Source organism: Echinops telfairi, unplaced genomic scaffold, assembly GCF_000313985.2.
Source record: "Echinops telfairi isolate 266 unplaced genomic scaffold, ASM31398v2 ScPeMD7_5;HRSCAF=22, whole genome shotgun sequence".
Taxonomy (NCBI): domain Eukaryota; kingdom Metazoa; phylum Chordata; class Mammalia; order Afrosoricida; family Tenrecidae; genus Echinops; species Echinops telfairi.
In genome coordinates, this window is record NW_022103901.1 from 41,176,487 (window position 1) to 41,198,648 (window position 22,162).

Below are 22,162 nucleotides of genomic sequence, written 5' to 3' on the forward strand. Positions count from 1 at the left end.
ATGTAGGTCAGGTCCCAATTCCCAGCTGGATTCTTAGCAGAAAGTGCAGCCAGCTGGGGTTTTCCCAGCCCCCATCTGAAACACTGGAGCTGCTGGGAGGGCGGGCTCAGCCAGGATGGAGTCCCCACCCTAAGTGTGGGGCTTCACTGAGACTGGACTTCAGCCAGCCCCACCTTCGGAACCCCAAACACCTTGCTTTACTGAGCTAGCCAGAACCTGCCAGGCCCTCAAGACCTAAATACAACATGGGCCACACTGACCTGGCCAGCTGGGCGGGTGAGACGATGTTACATACCCTTTAAATTTCAGTGCCTTTTGACCCTACTACTACTGTAGGAGGGGTCTTCAAACAGTTTGTGCAAAACTGGAATGAACAGATAATGGAATGTTTCCATGAACTTTCTGAAGCCCCCCGGGCCTCCCCTGGCCTGCTTTCCTGGTTTACTCAGCACTGAGGCCCCTGAAGAAGATGGGCAGCCAAATGGGAAGCATCAGCACTTGGGGAGCAGCAAATCGCCCAAAATCGAGGGCCAGGACTTAGCCTCTGTGGACACAGGATAGGCAGTGAAGCGCTGGCATCATGGGCCACCACGTCTGGTCGGTCGTGAGCCAGACCCTTTATGGAGATGTGCCTACACAGCGCTCTGAGCCATGAGCGCCCAAGGAGGAGCACACGGAGGGGCATCCTTGCAAAGACCCCATGGTCCCTTGTCTCTCATCAATCCTCCATCCATCCACGTAGCCACCCATTCTTACCCTTGAGCCTCTGTGGCTCAGGACTCGTGGGTGCAGGGGCGTGCCGGAGGGCGTTCTGAGAGGATGTGGCAGGCAGGGCTGAGATTCTGACACTGAGCAGGCAGGACTTGGTGTTACTGCCCTCGGCTGCCTAGAAGCCGGCCCGACTCTGGGCGGCCCCGTGCGCCACAGAGGGGCGCACTGCCTGGCTGGCTTCATCCCTGTGAACAGTTCAGACCAGTCCCTTGTGATTACAGGCTGGTTGTCCCAGGTAGATCACCAAGCCCTTCTTCCTAGTGTGGAAGCTCGCTGAGACCTGTGGAACACCCTAGCAATACACAACCTCTGAGAGATGGGTGGGCTTGCGCATGAGGTGCCTTGGGCAGGAATCGAACCCAAGTCTCCTATGTAGAAGGTGGGAATTCTCCCACAGAACCTCCCCCCATTCTGTACCACCACCCCCACCTCCAAGTTCGTCAGAGGGTACATGAATGGTAATTTTTACCAGTGACATTGGGATTCAGCCAAGCAGTTTGAGAAGCCGTTGGCAAGTATGGAGCAGGGTGGGGTGTGACCTGTATGTGGTCGGGGGAAGAGTGGATTTGGGGAGGGTCCAGTGGGGATACTTTGGAGGGATCTGGCAGGCGGAGTTGCTGGTGTGGGTATGCCGACAGTGACAGGGCGGGGTGACTAGCCTCTGCTTGGAGACAGGCTTCGTCAGAGGGGTTTGAGTGACGCATCCTGCCCAGTGGGGCTGCCACCGATGTGGCCACGGCATGCCCCACGCTCATGTCAGCAGACACTGAAGGAGCGCTGGCTGCACGGGACCTAGGCTGCCATCGGGCCACACCGGGAGAGGTGATGCTGTTGACAGTGGTGGCCATGGAGTCAGCTTCAACTCACAGCAGGGCGACACGTGGGCGGCTGACCACATGGTCAGTAGTGCAGAACCACCAGTGGCAGTGCGTGAGAGAGATGAGACGTTCTACCCCCTTACAGAGTTACAGTCTGGAAACCCACAGACTGCTCTGTTCTGTAGGGTCACTGTGAGTCAGCATCGACTCCAGGGCAGCCAGGGTGGTTTTGCTGTTTTTACAAAGCATGCCTCGTGGAACCGGGGGCTTCAGAATGTCAGGGCCGGGGACACTCCGCATACTCTCGGAAGTCCTTGTCTGTCATGTCACCCGCAGTGAGCCTGGAGCTTGGGTTACTGCTTCTGCGCCTCCACAGGAGGGAGGGGGCATCTAGGGAGCAGTATTTGGGATACAATAATAAATTTAGGGCATAAAAAAGAAATGGAACCCCTACAGAAAGATGAAAAGAGAGCAAGCTGCCTGCCTCCCTCGGCCCAGCCCACCCCCAGGACATCGCTGCCCTTTCCTGTGTCATTTTGCAGAAGTTGTCTACACAGACGTGAGCCCGATGGAGGCCGAGCACACAGCTCCGCGGCCCGCCGCGTAGTGTGGTGTCGCTGGCTGGCTTCCTCTGCAGACCTGAGTCCTGTGCTCTGTCAGGCCACCGGAAAGCAATCCGCATCTCTCTCCCTGGGACATCCACATCCTGAGGGGGCCCCCCGCTCTTAGCAGCGCATCCCGACTCTGAGGACAGGGGCATGTCACAGCTGGGCAGATAACACACGAGCACCAGGCCAATGCTCGGGGGGCCCCTGGAAGCCATGCCCTGAAGGGCCCCCATCTTGGTCTCGGAGCAAGAGAGCCCTGACCAGTCTGAGGGTCGTAGGGTGCTCAGGCCTGCATCTTGGTGGCTGGTGCTGGGTATTGTGAGGAGCAGTCTGGGGAGGGGTAGAGGGATCTTTCTGTGGTGGTCCAGCCAGGAGGAAGCGGGCTGTATTTGAGAGGATGGAGGGCAGGGGGGCCAGGGACGGTGGGGTTGTGCCTCGTGCAGTGGGGCATCCTCCTCCCGGCAGCACCAGCATGGCCTTCACTGGGTGATAAGGAGAGCCCAGTGAGAGGGGCCAGCAGCCAATAAAGAGAATGTGCGAGCCCATGGCTGAGAATTGGAGGCCAAGGGGGCAGTTGAGGAGCAGGCTGGGAGCAAATGCACGAAAATGACGCCCCCGGAGCTGGGCAGGAGTGAGTGGGGACCATCCTCTGAACGTGGGGTCAGGCGAATTCTTCCCTGGCTCTCCTCAGGACGTTATGATTCCCCGAATCTTAAGTCTCAAGGAAAGGACATTGAGAATGGGGAAAAGTTTCAGTGGGTGCTCTGTGAGTGCTCGGTTTGTGTCATGCATGCACTCTGTGTGTACCCGGCATGTGCCCACGTATGTGGGCCTGTGTGTGTGCCAGGGGCCTGTCTGCTGCAGCCAATGGACCTTGCATGTGAAGCAGTTGTTCACAGGTCTTTATCCGAGTGGAATTCCAAGAAACAGCCAGTGTTGGAATTTTTAAAAGTCCTTAAATTGTCGGTTTTGATACATGATTTGTGCAATGCTATTACCCTGGCTGACCTCAAGAGTCAGCAGTTCAAAACCAGTCCTCAGAAGAAAGACAAGGCTTTCTACTCCCATCAACAATTACAACCTTGGAAACCCAGGGGCTGCTCTGCTCCGCCCTGTGGGGTGGCTATGCATTGGAATGGACTCTGCCGGCGAGTTCGGGCTTTTCCATTTCCTTGGCTAAGGACACTCGGTGGCCCCGCGGTGGGAGAAGGAGGAGGCTGTCTGCTACCCTCAAGATGTACAGCCTTGGAACCCCGTGTCCTCCAGGGGGGCTGGGTGTCGGGAGAGAGTAGCTCAGCATTACCCCGATAGTACCCGAGAACATTCAGTGGGCTTCTCCTGTACACTCCTGGACTTACTGTCATGCATCCTTTAGGATAAGCACAATAATGCATAAGTAGTACGAAGAATGTTGCATTTTAAAAAACAGCTTACTATATATACCTGAGTATAAGTTGACCCGAATATCAGCCGAGGCACCTAATTTTACCACAAAAACGGCATTAAAAATGTGTTGAAAAACTCGGCTTATACATGAGTATATACGGTAGTTATTTTTGAGATTCCCAAGAATTTCCAGGAATTCTGGCTTTTCTGTCCCAATTCTTCAAGAGTAATCTCTCTCTGGAATTTGGAAGCTCTCTTTGGGATTCGATTCTCCACGATGAATTTGGGGCAAGGGGGCCCCAGGGAAGGGGAGAGGAGGAGGCGCCACTGTGGGGCAAGCCCATTCCCCTCCCCACCTAGGGCAGGGCCGAGCAGAAGCTGGATGGGGGAGCCCTGCAGAATAATTTTTCTGAGAAGCCTCCCTTGGCGCGAAGAGCTGCAAAATTAGCACCTAGTCCCACTTATCTAGACAGCACGCCGACCTCTTCCTTCCCTGCCAAGTTGGCTGCAGACCCACAGAGCAGGTGGTGGCGCACAGCTGGGGTGGCATCCCTGGCAGCAGCCAGCTTGCTGCCAACCAGACACCAGGCAGCAGAAGGGACACACCGCAAGCCTGCACTCGTCACCCAGCAGAGCAGGCGAGCTGCAGCACAGGAAGCACCCCGAACTAGCCAGCTTTGAGCACGGTGGAGGACAGGAGGACAGGTGATCACCCCCATTAGCAACCCGCCTGTGCGTTGAGGGGTCCAACACATAGATGGTTGTTGCTTGGGGCCGGCGCCCAGTTGGTCTGACTCAGAGCTCTCGCCCGGTCTGCACAGCCTCCGTCCCTGAGGTGTAGCCACTGTGCTAATCCATCCCCCGTCCTTCTCCAGGGGCTGGTCTCCCCACTAACAAGTCCAGAGCACCCGGACTGAAATTGCACCTGTCTCACACCTACGAAACAGCCGAGCTCTACTTTTTCCGAGATGGCTTTGTTTCCTCTTCTGGCCGACTGTGACACCCTATGAGGCGGCTTTACAGGCTCATGGGAAAATGGGGTTCAAAGATAATGGGCGTTCCCCGCAAACTTATTGACAGATCCTCGGGGGTCGATATTCGTCACCAACACCATTCCCTCCCCTCCAGTCTCCCTTAGACATTGTGTGGCTTCCACGCGCACCTGATGGTGGCTCAGGCACACCCTAGTCATCTTTGCCCCTTCACCTTTGTAAAGGAGTTTTTGCAGTAGATTTGCCACCGCAACACATCGTTTCAGGTTTCACTGCTGCTTCCATGGGTTGAAGGTGGATCTGAGTCAAATGCAGTCCTTGACAATGCCATAAAGATTGTAGCCCGGGACACCTTCCGGCCCCCTTGTGCTCTGTCCTGATGGTCACTCCAAGTCCGAGTCCACTGGCAGCGTCAAATGACATGTCCTGCTGAGCTCATAGCATGGACATTGTGGGCACTGGCCCCTTCCCAAGCCCAGCACCAGCTGAGCCCTCCAGTGCCCACCCACCGGGTCATCTGTCAGAGCACAGTCACTCCTGGGTGCAGGCAGGTCAGGTCCAGGAGTTGCACATGAAGCCTTCTGGTTCTTACACATGTTCAGTGCGAGCCCTCGTGGTGTCTTGGTTGAAGCTCCTGCCAAACCCCCAATGTGGCCATGCGCCCCCCTAGAGGGGACAGCCTTGCAGACCCTGTGGGCAGCTCTGCTCTGTCCTAGGGGGATGCTTTGAAGTGGGCTTGAGTCAACAGCAGTGGCTTCGGGTGCTCATGTGTGTTGGCGCACATGTCTGAGTCTTTGTGCGGGGGCAGAACAGGAGGGATTTGCCTGGGTAGTCTGTTTGCCATGTGAAGAAGTGGGTGAAAGCAGACAGCAGCCCACTCCGTGGGGACAAGGACGCGGTATTAACTGGGGCAGCTCTGACGCCAAGCCCAAGAGTAGACTGGCCCCAGCAGTGCAGAGGTCCTGAGTTTGGACCCAGAGAGAAATGGGTTCATGAGATCAGCCAGAGCGGCTGGTCAGCAGGTGTCCACCCAGCATCCAAGAACGTGTCCCTGTTCAGGCCAGTCCCCCTCACCCAGTCCATGTGCCCACAGTGGCCCTGCTCCCTGGCCACCAGCCACCTTGCCCCATGGACACGGCACAGCTGAGGCCAGTCTGTGCCAGGGCTGTTCTCTTGCCTGCTGTGGTCTGTGCTGCTGCCTGGGCAGAGCCTGCTCACCTGAGGAGAGAAGACATCTGTTCTTACTGGTTTCCTCCTCATAGCCGCCTAGACATGTGGGTTCTGGGTGGGCGATTGTGACTGCCTGGAAACTGGCCATGCGTTAGTGAGGTTGGACAGGAAGACTGCCACTCTCCCCTTTAACTTCAGAAAACAATTCTCTTCACAGATGCAGCCCCCTGAAGGGCTTCCGTGCTGAGCTGCTATTTCAGGGCCTTTTTGATGTTCTTGTTTGATTGCTCCGCTCCCCCACTGGTGCCCGTCCTCCTAAACCTTGTCCCTCGGACCTCACCAGGCACCATGTCACAGTCCTCCCTGGCCCAGGAACATTTTGGTTGTCACTGCTGAGGGGCAGGAGGGAGGTGCTGCTGGTCATCCCACCATGCACAGGACAGCCCCCCACAGGGAAGGAGCCCAACCTAGTGTCAGGTGTGCTGAGTGAGACCAGAAGTGCTGACTGAGCATATGTAACCACCCTGTGGCCCCTGGCTGAGAAAGAGGTGGGGAGAACAAACCATACTTCGTTAACACCAACCAGCTGCCAGGTAGGAGCCCTCATGGTGTAGTGGGGTACAGGCTGCAAACCTCGAGGTCAGCAGTTCAAACACTCCAGCTGCTGGCAGGGAAGCCGAGGCTGTGTGCTTCCCTAGAGACTCTCAGCATCAGACACCCTATGGGATCGCTCTCCTCTGGGCATCACGAGGAGTCAGAATTCACTCAAGAGCAATGGGTTTGGTTTGGTTTGGTTTGGTTTGGTTTGGTTTGGTTTGGTTTGGTTTGGGGGTAAGTCAGAATTCATTCAAGAGTAGTGGGCTGGCTTTGGCTTGTTTTTGGGGGGCCAAGTATTAGGCCAGGAACTTTTCTTTCAGTAAGTCCGTGCATGTGCCCCTGGAGGCAGAGAGTGCTCTTAGTCACAGACCCTGGGGCAGGTGCAGGGTGAAGCGGTGAAGCTGCGTTTGCTCCGTGCGTGCGCAGTGAGCGGGGACAAGGTGTGTGTGTGGCGGGGAGCGAGTCGGTGTGGGTTGGAAGCCTTGCTCTCACCCTTGTATTGGCACGAGCGCGTCACGGACATGCCCAACAGCATTGGCTCCCTCCACGCTCCCGCCCGTGGTTCTCTGCACTAGGAAACCCTCCTGACCTCCCCGCCCAGCTCTGACTGCCCATCTCTCCTCCAGCCTCTCCCGGTGCCCTTGCTCGGCCATGGGCTTCCAACATCATCCCTACTCCGCCCCCGCCCCACCCCCCAGGGTTCACTCTGAAGTGTGTGCTGCAGAAAGGAAGGGCTGTACAAAGGCCGAAGGAACGTGAGAGCCCTGGGACCCAGGTGCCTAGAACCCGCTCGACACCCACTATCGCCCATGACCCTCCCGCTGGCAGGCTCTCTCAGCAGCCAGTGGGGCCCAGCATCTGCCCAGGAGCAGGACCCAGAAGACGAAGCAGGCTGCGGTGGCTGAGTAAGAAGGGTCCAGCGCCCCTCTTCCTTAGTCCCCCAGAGGCCTTGCGGTGACCGAGTCTTGGGCAGGGGCGGCAGGAAGCGCTGTCGTCAGGAGGTGCATGGAGGGCTGGCATGCAACTTCCAAGTGAGAGGGCAGCCGGCTCTGCCATCGACTGACCCCACCCCTCAGAGCTGTGCACCTCGGCGGCGTCCTCTGTGGAGTGGGCGCCTCACGAGGATGAGGTGAAGGATTGGCAAGGTGTTTACCAGGGTGCAGGGTCCCCGTGCTCGGTACCGACAAATGGTTGGTGGTTCGGATCCACCCGAGGCATTTGGAAGAAAGGACGGGCACCCCACATCTGGAAAAGCAGCCCTTGCGCCCTGGGGCGCTCGGCTTGAGGCTGGCACCGTCGGGTTCCTGTGAGTGGGCGGCACCTGGCAGTGACTGGCAGCACAGTAGTGGCTGCGTCTCTCCTGGTGGCAGCAGGTCTGTGTTGCAGGGGGGGCAGGCGCAGCAGCCTTCGAGTTGAGACAGGTAGAAGTCAAGTTGTAGACTCCTGTGTGCCTCCCCTGGCCATGTTAACTGCCTCCTACCCCAGGCACGGCCAAGCTGACCTGGGAGCCTGGGGCTCTGTGCCCTCATCCATACCAAGATGCCAGCCTCGCCCAAACCAAGCCAGGCCCCAGTTCCATCCCGCCGGCTCCCTCGGTCAGAGCAAAACCACCTCTGGGGTCGCCAGGGCTGTCATTCATGGAAGCAGACCTCCGCCTTTTTCTCCTGTGGTTGGACCTGCCGCCCGGCGCCTCACTGCCTACGTCACCACAGCCTTTGCTGGCATCCCTACAGTAGAGCCCTGCATCGCCCAGCCACCTGGTGCCAGGCTCCTCTTCCACCTCATGCTGCGACAGCTGACATACAGGCATGCCTGACGCAGCCCGGGGAGGGTGTCTCACGGGTCACCTGGCTGGCTTGGCAGAGCTATTCGGCCACCTGCCTGGTCCCCAGTCCAGCTCTGCAGCCCGGGCCTCACCAGCGCCTCCTGGACGGTGGGGCCAGCAGCCCAGCTCTGGCAGGCCATCCAGGGGGGCTTCCAGAGGGAGCTGTCCAGGCTGCAGCCCACTGCTCTCCCTCACTCCCTCCCCTGAGCAGACTCCCCACAGTCTCCAAAGGACAGGATGACAATTGCCTGCCCTACTTCATGTCTTTTATTTTTAAACATTGGAGCCTCTTGAAATTCTGTTTGGAAGACAGGAAGCAGAGTGGGTTATTTTGAGCATAATAACCTCCATCCGACGTGAGTTAGTGAGCAAACGATCACAGGGGTGAGGCCCTGCGCAGACGGAACTGTCGGCTTCTGCCTAGTCACCCTCCATCGGGGCTCCCTCCCTGCTCCGGGGTCAAGCGACCTCACAGCATCCCACAGCCCCTCCCCCGCACTTTTGAAATGGTGCCTGTAGGCAGATAGAACCTTGGTGGTGCGATGGGTTAAGCAGAGGCTGCTAACTACAGCTGGACGGTCCAAGTCAACCAGCCAGTTGCAAGAGAAAGATGAGGCTTTCAACCCCAACAAACCCTACTCAGGGCTGTGATGTGTCAGAAGTCACTTGGGGAGGGGAAGATAGGGACCCTGGGGTGCAGTAGTTAAATTCCTGGCTGCTGACCAACAGGCTGAGGTTCAAACCCACCAGCCGCTCCCATGGGAGAAAGATGGGGCCATCTGCTTGCATGAAGATTGATAGCTTTGGCAACCCTCTGGGGACAGGTCCACACTGTCCTGCAGGCGGTTACGAGTTGGAATCGAGTGCATGGCGACAGGCTTGATTTTGTTTTTATCGAGGGGCGACAGGGAGCCCGGCAGGCTTTGTAGCACCACGTGCTGAACTGCAGTTCAAAACCACCAGCCACACCTCAGGCGGAAGACGCGGCTTTCTGCTCCCATAGAGACTTGTCTCACAGGGACAGTTCCCCTGCGCCCTATAGGGCCACTGTGAGTCGGCACGGACTCGATGTCAGTGGGGTTCGAGGGGGATAACTGGGAAGGGATATTGCATTGGATGATGTAGCATTGTCCGTTGCCACGTTGTTGGTTTTGCTACATGCCTTGGAGTCATTTCCAACTCACAGTGACCCCGTGTGACAAGGGGGGCTGCCAGAGGGTTTCCTAGGCTGTCAACTTTATGGGCACAGGTCACCAGGTCTTGCTCCCGTGGCACTGTTGGGAGCAGATCACCGGGTGGGTGTACCATCTGAGAGCAGATCACCGGGTGGGTGTACCATCTGAGAACAGGACACCAGGTCTTGCTCCCGTGGCACTGCTGGGTGGGTGTACCATATGAGAACAGGCCATAAATCTTTATGGGAGCAATCCGCCTCATCTTTCTCCTGAGAAGGGGCTGTGGAGTTTGAGCTGGAGACCTTGTAGTTAGCAATGTAACACCGAACCCGTAGTGCCACCAGGGCCCATGTGCGTGCTGTATGACAGACACAATGCACTGATGTGGCTTAACCGCAGCTCACACAACAAATGGTGCCCTCTGAGGCTCTGGTGGTGAATGAGCTCAGCTGGCCGGCGCTAGTCTAGAATGGCTACCACTGCGCTGGCTGGGGCAACTCTTCCAGGACCCAGGGGCTAGACTGGGCATGTGGCCAAGCGCAAGAACAGGAAAAGCCCCCCCACAAAGGTATTGTTCAGGCTCTGGCTGGGGCATGCAGGCTAACATCCAATGGCCACAATGAGTCACTGGCTGAGACCAGTCAGACTGAGGGGCCCTCAGAGTTCTATGGCAGAGTACAAAAATCCATTTCCTTGACTGTAAAATCACGTCCAAGAAAGCCCCTTGATTCCATCTCATAGCAACCCTAATATCTAGGTACATAAGAGACGTGAAGTGGCCACCCCTCTAGAAGAGCCACAGGACCGCCATGCCAAACTTTATAAGCCCAACTCAACCTAGTTCGAGCTGGAAAGGACAGTTTATTAGCTCCTGCGACTGTAGAGTCCAGCATAGAGCCAGCTTCAGGAATTGCTGGCTCCAGAGGTTCAAGTGTCATTAGCAGGAGTCCATTGGCCTCCTTCTCCAGCAGGCTCTGGCTGGTGGAAAGATGGCTTCTGGCAGCTACAGTCCTCTAGTAGAGTCAGGCCCTGAAGACCAGGTCCCCTTCTTACTAACTACAGCAGAAGTCCAAGGGTAGAGTCTACATGATCTGCCCCCTATCTCCTGGCAACTCTAGTAAAAGCTCTACGGGAGATTATGATTGGCCTAGTCTTGAGTCATCAACTCATCTCTGAGCCAAAGAACAATGACCCAAGGGCAGATTACCTGGATTTGCTAAATCTGGACCCAGGCAGGCCTGACTTTGGCCATTGTAGAGGTAGGGAAAGGGGACCCTGATAGGAGAGATGGGGTGGGGGGTGGGGGGCAGACACGGGCCCATGCCATAGGGTCTGCTGTCAGCAAAACCAACTGCCCTGGCAGGTTCTTGAGCAAGCAGCTTGTCGTCCCGTAGGTCCTGCCTTCCACGCCTGAGCCTGGGGTCACGCTTCCCTGGAGGAGCCGTCTACTCCCCCAGCTCGTCACACCTAGTGGAGTGGGAGGTGCCTTACACTCCCTGGCAGGCATCACCTGCTTTAGATGCGTCTTCAGCCTATCCTTGGCTAGACCATCTCACTGAGAAACACGGCATGCGGGATTCATGAGGCTTTGGGTTGGAGTGGGTTTGACAGGGGAGACGTTCTAAGATCTATGCCGTAGCTTTTTCTCCCTGCCAGTGGGGTAGACACTGGAGGGAGTGTCTTCACATTTGGAAGAGATGTCCCTGAGGGAATGTTCTCACCATGCCCCCGTCAGAGGGGGGCAGGGAGCAGCCCAGGCCAGATGGATGTTGGCAGAAAATGTCTGATGCCCATCACTGTTTGAGCCAAATACAGACCCCGGTTGATTGGAGAAAGTCTAAGTTTATTTCTGTAAGCACTACTTGCCAGAAGGAAGCAGCGGGGTTGAAACCTCCCAAAGCTGGTTCCAAAAATCAGTGAAAAGTGGGGTGAGTTATGTACCCTCAATTCAGTGGCAAGTGGAGGGACTGCTGACCGGGTCTGTTCAGGGCTCAGAGGGCTTCACAGTGGGACAGGGGATGCCTGCTCCACACACGGACGGTCCTGTCCCTCCCCCAGCTCTCAGGCTCCACCCCTTATCTAAAAGGCCCCGCTTGCCCACATAGTTCTGTTTGTCCAAACTTGCTAAATCAGAACATTCTGAAATTTGAAAGGGAATTTTGCTGCAAAGGGGTGGAGGTGGGTGGTGGGTGGCTATTACATAGGGTTTTTCTGCAAACTGTCTGAAACGGACCAGATCTCAAGCCACATCACATTGCCAGCATTGGTTACCAGCAGGCTGACTCTGGTTCCCCTCTGTCAATACCATGAGCCAGTGGCAGGCCCTGGACCCCGGACTTGCCCCGTTCCAGAGCCACAGCAGGAGTTGCAAAGATGTTGGCGGAGGTTCAGTTGCTGAAAGTCAGACCTAGTCCCAGATGGTTGACACGGGGCCTCCCAAGAGCATAGGGCAGGAGAGACCAGGAGAGACCCCAGCCACCTGACTGCACCCAGAGGGTGACCCTGTGAGGGCCAGGGGCAGGGCTGGGGGAGAGAGCAGCCAAAGGTGGGTTGAGGACCTCTCGTTCAGTGGAGACACTGCACTTTCTCCCTCCCTTTTTCTGGAGACACCATGTCCTCACAGGGCCCTTGCTAGAACGTTTATGTGGGAATTGGATGCCACAGGAGTGTTCTCCCGGGATTCCTCAGCGATTCGTTTGTCAGCACGCACATGTTAAAGCAGTTGTTAGTGGTGAAAGCAGGAGCCCTAGTGGCACCATCACATATATGTTGGACCACTAGCCACAAGGTCCGTGGTTCAAACCATTAGCCACTCTGCAGGAGGAAGATGAAGCTGCCTTTCAGGTAAAGGTTTGCAACCTTAGAGACCCTATGTAGGGTCTTCATGACTCAGCTTTAGCTCAGTCACAATAGGTTTAGTGGGTTTCGTGGTTCAGTAACTCAGTGGGTTTTAGTGGTCAGATCACTCAGTGGCTTTAGTGATCAGATCACCCCATGGATTTAGTGGTTCAGTTACTCGGTGGGTTTAGTGGTTCAGTCACTCAGTGGGTCGCCTGATTAGGTCACTCGGTGGGTTTAGTGGTTCGGTTACTCTGTGAGTTTAGTGGTCAGATCACTTGGTGGGCTTAGTGGTCAGATCACTCTGGGTTTAGTGGTTCAGTCACTCGGTGGGTTTAGTCAGTCACTCAACCGCTAGCAGAAAGGGTAATGGATTGAACCCACAGCCTCAGGGAGAGAGACGTGCAGTCTGCTTCCCCAGAGGTGACAGTTCTGCACTGCCCTGTAAGGCAGCTGTGACTTGGGATGGGTTTGAGGGTGGTGGGTATGGTGTGAGGATGACTCAGTGCCCACCACCTTATGCCTGACCTTTAAGGAGGAGCCACACCACCATCCCCCCACCTTTGCAATGGGGACAAGACCGGTGGGCCTGGTCCAGGGGCACAGAGCTGGGTATGACGGAGCCGGAGTCCCCAGCCTGCCACCATTCCTGTGAGCTCCCAGGAACGCAGCAGCACCTTCCATGGGAAGGATGACGGGACTTGGAGCACCAGTCCTGAGGAAGGGGTGTCGAGATCCAGCAAGTGGGGAGGGTCCCAGCAGCAGTCCCTCAGAGACGCGCACACGCGGGGACAACAGCCCCCGCCCCTGAAAGTGTCCTGCAGCCCTGCTGGGGCTGGTTTTCAGCACTGCCTTTGTGCGTGGGCCCAGTCCCTTGTCCACGTGCGGACAGCTGTGAGGGGCAGACAGCAGGGGGCTTTCCCCACCACCACAGGGCTACTGAGGCAGACCCTTGGTAGCCCTACTCCCCAGGCCCCCTGTGGACTCTAGTGGAGTGAATGGTTTGCCACATGGGCCCTTCTGGACCGGGATGACTCCCTTGGGGGGTCCCACTTCCCCGGCGCACACAGAGGGTGGTAGTTACTGCATACATGAGTGCACCCTGCTGCTCCTTCAGACAGCACCTGCCTCCCTGGCCTCGTTCTCCACGCAGAACTCCACCCTGCTAAGACTGAAGGTCCCAGGGCACCTGAGGGGCTCCTGCCAGGCAGGAGACGGGGACCTTGGCCAGCAGAGACTTTTGAAAGGCAGGAGCCTGGCACAGGGTGAGCAGCAGGTTTCCTCCATGATCCAGATGGCTGACAAAGCCTGACTGCCTGCCAGCTGCCGCCACCGCCTTGGAGCAATGGGCAGGGTAAAGACCACCAGCCAAAGGCGGTCTACCAGAGCGCTTGCACCTGGAGCCTGATTCAGGTTTTGTAAGTACAGTGAACCCTCGTTTATCGCGGTTAATCGGTTCTAGACCCTACCATGATAAATGAAATTCCGCGAAGTAGGATTCCTTATTTGTAAATCAAATATTTTCGTAGTTAGAGCATAGAGGACATGAAAAAACACCCTTTAGTCACCATTACACTCGTATTACCCAATTTATTAAACGAAAAAGGGAAAATACAGTAAAACATTTTGGACGTTACAATTATCATTTATCATTTATTATATTATTTATGGCATCAAGCGTGTACAGTATGAGCCAATCAGTGGCAGTAATGACAGAGCATGCGCTGTTACGCAAAAACCGCGATAGAGTGAAGCCGCGGAAGTCGAAGCGCGAAGTGGCAAGGGTTCACTGTAGTTTTACTAGGACACAGCCACGCCCACAAGCAAGCGGGGTGGGTGTGCTAGCACACAGGGAGAAGCCATTTCCTGGACACTGTGGCCCCCAAAGACACGTACTGGCTGCCTGTGCTTGTAAAGGGTGGCCTTGCGGACCTCTGGCCTGCCCTGTTCCCAGCAGCTCTGGTGGGGCGGGGGCGGCTCAGGCAGTAAGTTATGGAAGGCAACGACAGATGCACAGGACACTGGTCAAAATCCCAGAACCGGCTCTGCTCCCAGTGGCCCCTGCCTGCCGCCCTCCACTTCCCCGTGGGTGACGCTGGCTGCTGGCGGCCTCTTAGTGAGGCAGGTGTGTGCAGCGCCTCCTGGCAGCCCCGGTATAGGTCTTGGTCCGTAGCCTGCTCCATTGCATGCCTGCGGGGCCTCTCTCCCGCAGTTACCTCCCTCCTGGCTTGTGGCGAGGGTGGGGTCATGTTCCAGGGAGATGCAAGGATGGCAGGGAGACTTGCAGCCCCTTCTTGGGGAGGCCTGTCTCTTGCAAAGTATTTCCTGAGGCCCTTGCAGGCACCTGGCTCAGCGCTGGAGCCCAGGGGTCTGGCCTCAGGGAGTTCCCAGGTCAATTCCTAGTCTCTCTGGGGGCAGGAGGCCTGGTCCCATGGTGCCCAAGGGCGCCTGGCTCCTCTGAAGCTGCATCTTGCTACCTGGCCTTGACACATGGGCAGCCCTTGGCGTTGTCATGTTGGAGGGAGCTGGCCCGGGGAAGGGTTTCCGTTATTTCTACATGCCACCAGGGACCCCTGGTCACAGGCCTCGGTGGCTGGAAGAGTCAATAAGAGACTCCAGCCACGTTTGGACTGATGAGCGATGGTCCTGTGGACAAAGATGAGAGAGCGTGGGCTGGGCAGGGGGAGACCTGAGTGTGACTATCGGGACCAGAGCTGTGTGGCACCAAGATGCACAGGATGGGAGCCCTGGCCTCTGTCACTCAGCCACATGTTCATGCACAGCCGCCCTCCCCCGCCCCCTGCCACAGGGAGGATGGGGGGACACGGGGACCAGAGGCGTTTCTCTACCAGCCCGCGTCCACCAGGGTAGAGGTGCAAGCCATACACCCTAGATTGATCGACCAGTAATTATAAACAGTCGCACAGCACAGAGGAGAGGGCCCTTACTTCTGAATACTCACAGACCCACTGGGATCAGCGCTGTTGTTTTGACTAGAGAACTAAGAAAACATGATGAGAAAATTACAGAGACGTTTAAGCAGCTACCTTCCCTGTGAGTACATTTATTAAAGGAAATTTTAAATATAAATGATTAAGATTGCTTTCAAAATACATGAAAATAAAGGAATTAAAATGAACCTAAAATACTATATGGTGAGATTAGATTAGCTTGCTCCTCCCCAGGGACACGCAGCTGTCTGCACCAGGGAAGGTCCCGAAGGCCACCTACAGTCACCAGACTTTGAGCAGGGGCACCGTGAAGGGACAGGCCTCCTTCCTTCTGCTGTCCACCCACCCACCACTCTCCTCCTCTTCCTGCTTCCTCCCCCCTCCATGTGTCCACCCATCCAACAAGCATTTATTCTGCACTAGTGCTGCAAATAGTTAAGCATTTAATTACAACAAGATTGGCAGTTTGAACTCGCCCAGAGGCACCTCAGAAGAAATGCCTGGTGATCTGCTTCCAAGAGGGCACACCCTGTGAGCCCCGGGCATGCCGTGCTGCTCAGCACTGGGCTGGGGGCATTGTGAGCCAGCACTGACTCACTGGAAGCCTGTCTGATCTTTCATGGGCTGGACCATCCTAAACCCCATGAGCGCAACACAGACAAGAGGAATCCCCTGTCTTGGCTTGGTACCGTGCTCATGGCAAAGATGACATGAGATGGACAGTGAGCACATGGCATGTCAGAGGTGGTCCATTCTATTGTACTCCGTGTCGCTGTGAGTCAGAGCCACCCGGCAGCGTGCCGTTAGAGGACGTGCTTCTTGTGTAGCAGACCGTCCTGGCAATGTGGCTGCTTGGAGGCAAGGGGACTCACTTCTCTGTCTGAGGGTCCTTTGTCCCCGCTGTGTCTCCTCTGTGGCAGCGTCGCATGCAGTCACGGGGATGTTTCCTGGGATGGCAGTACAGCACTGCTTACTGCCACCTTCACGTCTCGGAGAAGCCCTAAGGGGGTACGCACTGGACTGCTACTGCAGCGTCACCCGTTCAGAGACACCAGCTGCTCCACAGGAGAGAGATGAGGCTGCTCCCTTCAAGAAGGATCGTCTTGGAAACCCACGGGGCAGGTCTAACCTGCCTTGTAGGGTCGCCATGGGTCGGAATGGACATGAGGGTGGGAGCCTTCTGTGTCAGGGCAGTAAGGCTGAGAGGCATGGGGCGTTTCATTGGTGACTCTCAGAACTCGGTCTCTCTTGCTGGTCTGCCTTAGTGTGGAAGCGCCCCTGGAACCTGTGCCGTGGCACTCGGCCTCCTCGCCTCACAGACAGGAGGGGCACAGACAGGAGGGGCACTGGCCAGGAATTGAACGCAGGCGAGCATTCTACCCAGTGATACTCGCCTCAAACCTCCAATTCAAGGCAGCCCAGAGGTACAGAGTAGACCCCACCCTGCCTCCTCAGGTGCTATAAGGATCCAATAAGGCGTGCAGAGTAGAGCCCCTCCCTCCCCGCTGCATTCCCCTGGCCGTCCGTCTCCAGTGATGCAGGTCACCAGGCCTGCCTTCTGCAGCACCACTGGGTGAGCTTTACCCCCACCCCCCAATCTCTTGACACTGTTCGTTACAATATTGCCACCCCGCCAGCTCATGGGGCATAGCCCTGTAGCTGTCCAGCTCCCAGTGACTGCAGACCCAGCGGCCCTCCTGCCTTGGTGAGCTGTTCTCACATTCTCGGCGATTCCTCTCACCAAGGCCGTCGACTCACCGCTGGCACAGATCCTGGGTTCTGAGTGGCTGTCCTGGTACTTACCCAGGGCATGCGACACACTGCCTTCATCACAGCCCAGGGCACAAATCACACAGACACCAGGTGGTGACGGCAGGTGGAGTTGAGAGGTCCCTCCTGACAGATGAGTAAACTGAGGCCCAGGCAAGTAGATGAACGGAGGCCAGCGGCCTGGCTCCGAGCCCCAATCCTACATAGTGAACCAAACCACCCCCGTGCTGTCAGTGGCCCCGCCTCACGGTGGCCCCTGTGTGTCTATGTGGACAGCGCTCCCTGGGGCTCCCAGTGGCCAGCTGAGGGGCTGAGGGCCAACCTTTCTTAAGTGCCTCTGGGAACTTACACCCCAGCCCCCCCGCACCAGCAGGCACTCTGCCTGGCCCCTGCTTCCTCTCCCAGTTGTCACAGCAGGGAGCTCCTCCTGGCCTCGGGTCACTCCAGGTGACCTTGGCCACTGCGGGCTGCTGTGAATCGCACGTGGCTCAATGCCCGGCTTGGGGTCCGTCCCGGCATCTAAGCAGCTGCGATCAACCCTCTCGCTTGGAGACTGGAGGCCCTAGTCTGCTTGGGTTTTCATTACCATACATACTTTAAATGTATAGTAACCTCCCAACTGCGAGCACACTTTCTCTAGAGCCCTGCTGGAGTAGCTGGTTACGCATTGGGTTGCTAACTGCAAGGTCTGCAGTTCAAAACCACCAGGTGCGTCGCAGGAAGAAAGAGGGGACTTTCTACTCCCATAGAGTTACAGTCTCAGAAGCACACAGGGCATTTCTGCCCTGGCCTATAGGGTCGCCCTCAGTGGGCCATGACCACGGCACTGAGCTCTAGTGGTGTGTTAGTCTGGGTAGACTAGAGAAACAAATCCATGGACGCACATGTGTATAAGGAAGAGATTTCTCTACGAGAGCAATTGAACATGGAGAAAACATCCCAGCCCGGTCCAGATCAAGTCCGTCAGTCCGATATTAGCCCACATGTCTGATGCCACAGACTCTGAAAAGCCCCTAGGTGTCCTGTCCCTTAGGAGGAACTCCCCAAAGAGCCGTGGGGCCAAGCATCATAGCTGGGACGTTCTTTCGTCCCCCAAAGTAGGGTCCGTAGTGGTAGCCCGGACACACGGCTGGGGGTGGGCGGGGTGGGATTTACATAGAAACATGGGTCCCGGCTCTGGGGGCCTCATGCCTGCCCTCCTGTAGCCCGTGAACCTGGAGCGCTGACATAATCAGACCCTCCCTGTCTTGCAGTGACGTCACGCCTGCCGGAGAACCACTCAACAAGAACAGTCACCCCAAAGTGGCCTCCCGTTTCCCCAAGCTGTCCCGAGGCCACCCCCGGGAGACACGCAACGTAGAACCCCAGAGTGGCGACCTCTGACCTCAACAGCACCCCAGACACGGGCCACATGGGCCGCCAGTGACCCCCGAGACCACATCTCCCCGCTGGTCACAAGACACCCCATTAAACTGGCCAGTCTCCGCTGCCCATGGTCCCTGCCCCGAGAGCTGGACAGATCGGGTGTCACTGCCTGCCACAAGCTGGGGGCCTGCGAGGACCACAGGCGCTCCCGTGGACATAGGGCCCCTCTTGGCCTAAGGAAGGACCTGCCACGTGGGAGACCAGGCCTCGCCCTCGGGAAGGGATTGCGTGCGTGGATCTGGGAGCGACAAGAGGCGCCTTCTCCCTGCGCGCTCCCCGGGAAATCGTTCGGAGGCATCACTTGGGGCCAGGACGGGCAGCTTGGCCGGAGGGGCCCGCGCCCCCCCCCCCCCAATCATGGAAATGTCCCCACCCGCTGGCTGCAGCCTCGGGGGTGAGCAGCCCGGGCCTGCTGTCCAGCAGAGGAAAGGCTGAGAGACGAACGTGTGGACAGGTTTCAGTGTGCAGAGGGCAGCCCTGCAGGGAGGCCCCGCCCCCCCACCCCCCGAGGAGAGAGGACCCAGGCCACCCGCCGTCCTCGTGTGCACCGCCCAGCCCAGCGCTGAAGGGGCTCGCAAGTCTCCCTGCCTGCTTCCTGCCGCTGGCCAGCATGGCCGAGGGCTGTGCTGCCTGGAGTTGAGCACCTCCCCATTGCCCTGCATCCCGCACCAGGCCCCTTCCGCTGCACCCCTCAGTGATCAGGAGACCCACTCGGCTAATGGTGTGTGTCCCACAGCACCTCAGAGCCTTCACTGGGGAATGCCCCCCAAAACAGTCCTGCCGTCTGGGGCCACCTGGTTCCCCCAAAAAGGACGAGAGTCGCCCAGCTAGGGGACTGAGTGCCACCCTCAGCCTGGATCCAAAGACCCACTGCCCCTCAGTGACTCTCCTACTCCAAGCCCCACCTGGCGGAAGGCCCAGAAGAGGCTGGCCTGTCTTCTGATGCCCACAGGTGACATCTGAGAAACTGCCCTCTCCCTCCCTGACATGGGGGCTGTCTAGACCCTCAAAACTGGACCAGGTCCCAGGCCTTGGCCTACCACCCCACCCTCGCCACTCATGTCAGTGGCCAAGCTTCTCTTAGGGACTTAGCGCCACCTGCACAGCCCAGAGACCACTCGCCAGCCCGGTCCCTTCCAGCCTGGCCCTTTACTCTGAAAGCAGTCATGCGCAAGGCCTGAAGGTGACCCTGGAAACAGGCTGGCTTCTGAGCCTGGAGCTGGGGTGGGGCGTTCACCACCTCTGCCTGAGAAAGTCCTGCCAGGGTCACTTGAGTCTCACCCGCGACAGTCGCTCTGTGGGAGGCCAGCTGCCGCCACCAAACAGACCTGTCGTCCGAAACGCTTTGGCCAATCAGTGTTGTGCGTTATTTCATTAAAGCAAGCATTAAATATTTGCTTTTTCAGATTGGCTTCTGTGCGAAGTTTGCACAACTGTAGCACTGTATGTATATTTTAAAAATCATTTAATTGGGGGCTTGTATAACTCTTATCATAATCCATACATCCATCCATTGTGTGTCAAGCACATTTGAACATTTGTTACCATCATCATTCTCAAAACATTTGCTTTCTACTTGAGCCCTTGGTATTAGCTCCTCATTTTACCCCTCCCTCGCCACTACCCCTCCCTCATGAGCACTTGTTAATTTATAAATTATTATTTTGTCATATCTTACACTGTCCGACATCTCCCTTTACCCACGTTTCTGTTGTCCATCCCCCATGGAGGAGGTTATATGTAGATCCCTATAATCTGTTCCCCCTTTCTCCCCCACCTTCATCGCCACTCTCACCACTGGTCCTGAAGGGGTCATTTGTCCTGGAGTCCCTGTGTTTCCAGTTCCTAGCTTTACCAGTGTACACCCTCTGGTCTAGCAGGATTTGTAAGGTAGAATTGGGATCATGATAGGGAGTGGGGGTGGGGAAGCATTTAAGAACTAGAGGAAAGTTGTATGTTTCATTGTTGCTATACTGCACCCTGACTGGCTTGTCTCCTCCCTGCAACCCTCCCGTTAGGGGATGTCCAGTTGCCTACAGATGGGCTTTGAGTCCCCACTCTACACTCCCCCTCATTAACAATGATATGATTTTTTGTTCTTTGATGCCTGATACACCTTGTGGTCACACAGGCTGGTGTGCTTCTTCCATGTGGGCTTTGTTGCTTCTGATATAGATGGCCACTTGTTTACCTTCAAGCCTTTAAGACCCCCAGATGCTATATCTTTTGATAGCCGGGCATCATCAGCTTTCTTCACCACATTTGCTTATGCACCGCCTTTGTCTTCAGTGATCATATAGGGAAAGGGAACACACAATGATATGGTTTTTTGTTCTTTGATGCCTGATACCTGACTCGAACCTCGTGATCACACAGGCTAGTGTGCTTCTTCCAGGTGGGCTTTTGTAGCACTATATTTTATCTAACATTTCTGTGCCCCAACATTCATTTTACGTTTCTCTCACAGCCAGTCTTGATTATGTTTCAAAAGTCAGCTGGGGAATCTGGATCATATGGGAGGGTGGCCTGACGTGGGCATAGCCTGCCAGCATTTGTCCGCACTCATGAGAATGCTGCCAGGCAACCCCCGGAATGCCCATTCCTTAGCCACATATGAACAATGCCATGCTGGGGGCCTGTGGGAGCCCTGCTCTTGTCCCTAAACCCTGAGCCCACACTGAAGGGGTTTCTGGGCCCAGTCAGACTCTGCTTAGGAGGGAGGACACCCCCCACACCCACACCCTCTGGGTCCCAGGGAGCCTGCTGCTCAGTGGGTGCCCAAGTGCTGATCCATCATCACTTGAAAGTCACCTTCCTGGAGCTAATCGGCTGCCTTTGGGGCTGCAGGGACAAGATACCTGTGGGCAGCTCAGTGCTCGATCACCCACCATTAGGCGGGAGCAGTGCCCTCACCAACCCCAGGGAAGGACACAGGTGCTGCCCATCCAGTCTGGAGCCCCCACCACAGGCATCTCCGGGTAGGAGCTAGCCTGGATTTTAGGATCTAGGGTTTGACCTAGAAAGAGCATCTTTCTCTGCAGTGGTCATATCGTGTCTCCTGTCGGACCCTTACTACGCTTCCCAAGGGAGATGGCCTCTGGGCACAGGGGGCAGTTGGTATGTAAATAAGGACTAGATGTATGCAAATGTGCCACCCAGCCACCCTCCTCTGTTAACAGTTTACACAATAAACTTTTTAAACAAATGTGTTTAATTTTCTAAAGCCTCTTGTATTAAAATTTTCTTTTGAAATAAGCTGTGGTCATTTTGTTACACTCTGGTTGAAATACACTGCTTTACAATAAATAAATATTGTAAAATAAAACCAGATTTATAACAGATTCCGTTTTGAGTCTTGGGCTTGGGTCTTTTTTACAGCTGGGCACTTAGGTGAACGTTTAGGAGGCCCTGACGAAGTATCCGAGGAAGGTCTCTCACTGTTCTACATGGAATCCTTGAGCATCGATTTATGCTAACCAGGAACCACCGAGGAAAGATCCCGGCAGTCTGCCTCCATACAGAGCACGGCTGAGCGCAGCCGAGCAAGGCAGTGCTGCTCTGGCACGGCGCTCACCACCAGGCAGAGTCGGCTCACAGCAACTAAACACACCCCAGCTTTGTTTGAACCAAAAAGCAGCAAATTCCCATTTTGAGATAAGTATATGACTAGGCAAACTGGATAAATTGAAGAGTCAACATTCCATCCAGGAAAACACTTCACTGGGGTTCCTATTTGTAAGTTCATATATGAAACGTTCTTCTCGGGTGGTGGTGCAGTTGGGCTACTAGCTGCAAGCTCAGCGGTTCAAACCCAGCAGCCGCTCAAGGAGAAGGAG

At 56.2% G+C, this 22,162-nt stretch overlaps 1 protein-coding gene across 1 annotated transcript in view; it reads left to right on the forward strand.

The window, feature by feature from the left end:
* SNX29 (sorting nexin 29) overlaps positions 1 to 19,731 on the forward strand; it is a 464,053-nt gene extending 444,322 nt beyond the window's left edge. Inside the window, exon 20 of the mRNA XM_004706258.4 lies at positions 18,155 to 19,731. Coding sequence (XP_004706315.2) covers positions 18,155 to 18,284 — 130 coding nt within the window. The 3' untranslated portion in view covers positions 18,285 to 19,731. The remainder of the gene's footprint in view (positions 1 to 18,154) is intronic.
* The last annotated feature ends 2,431 nt before the right edge of the window (positions 19,732 to 22,162 follow it).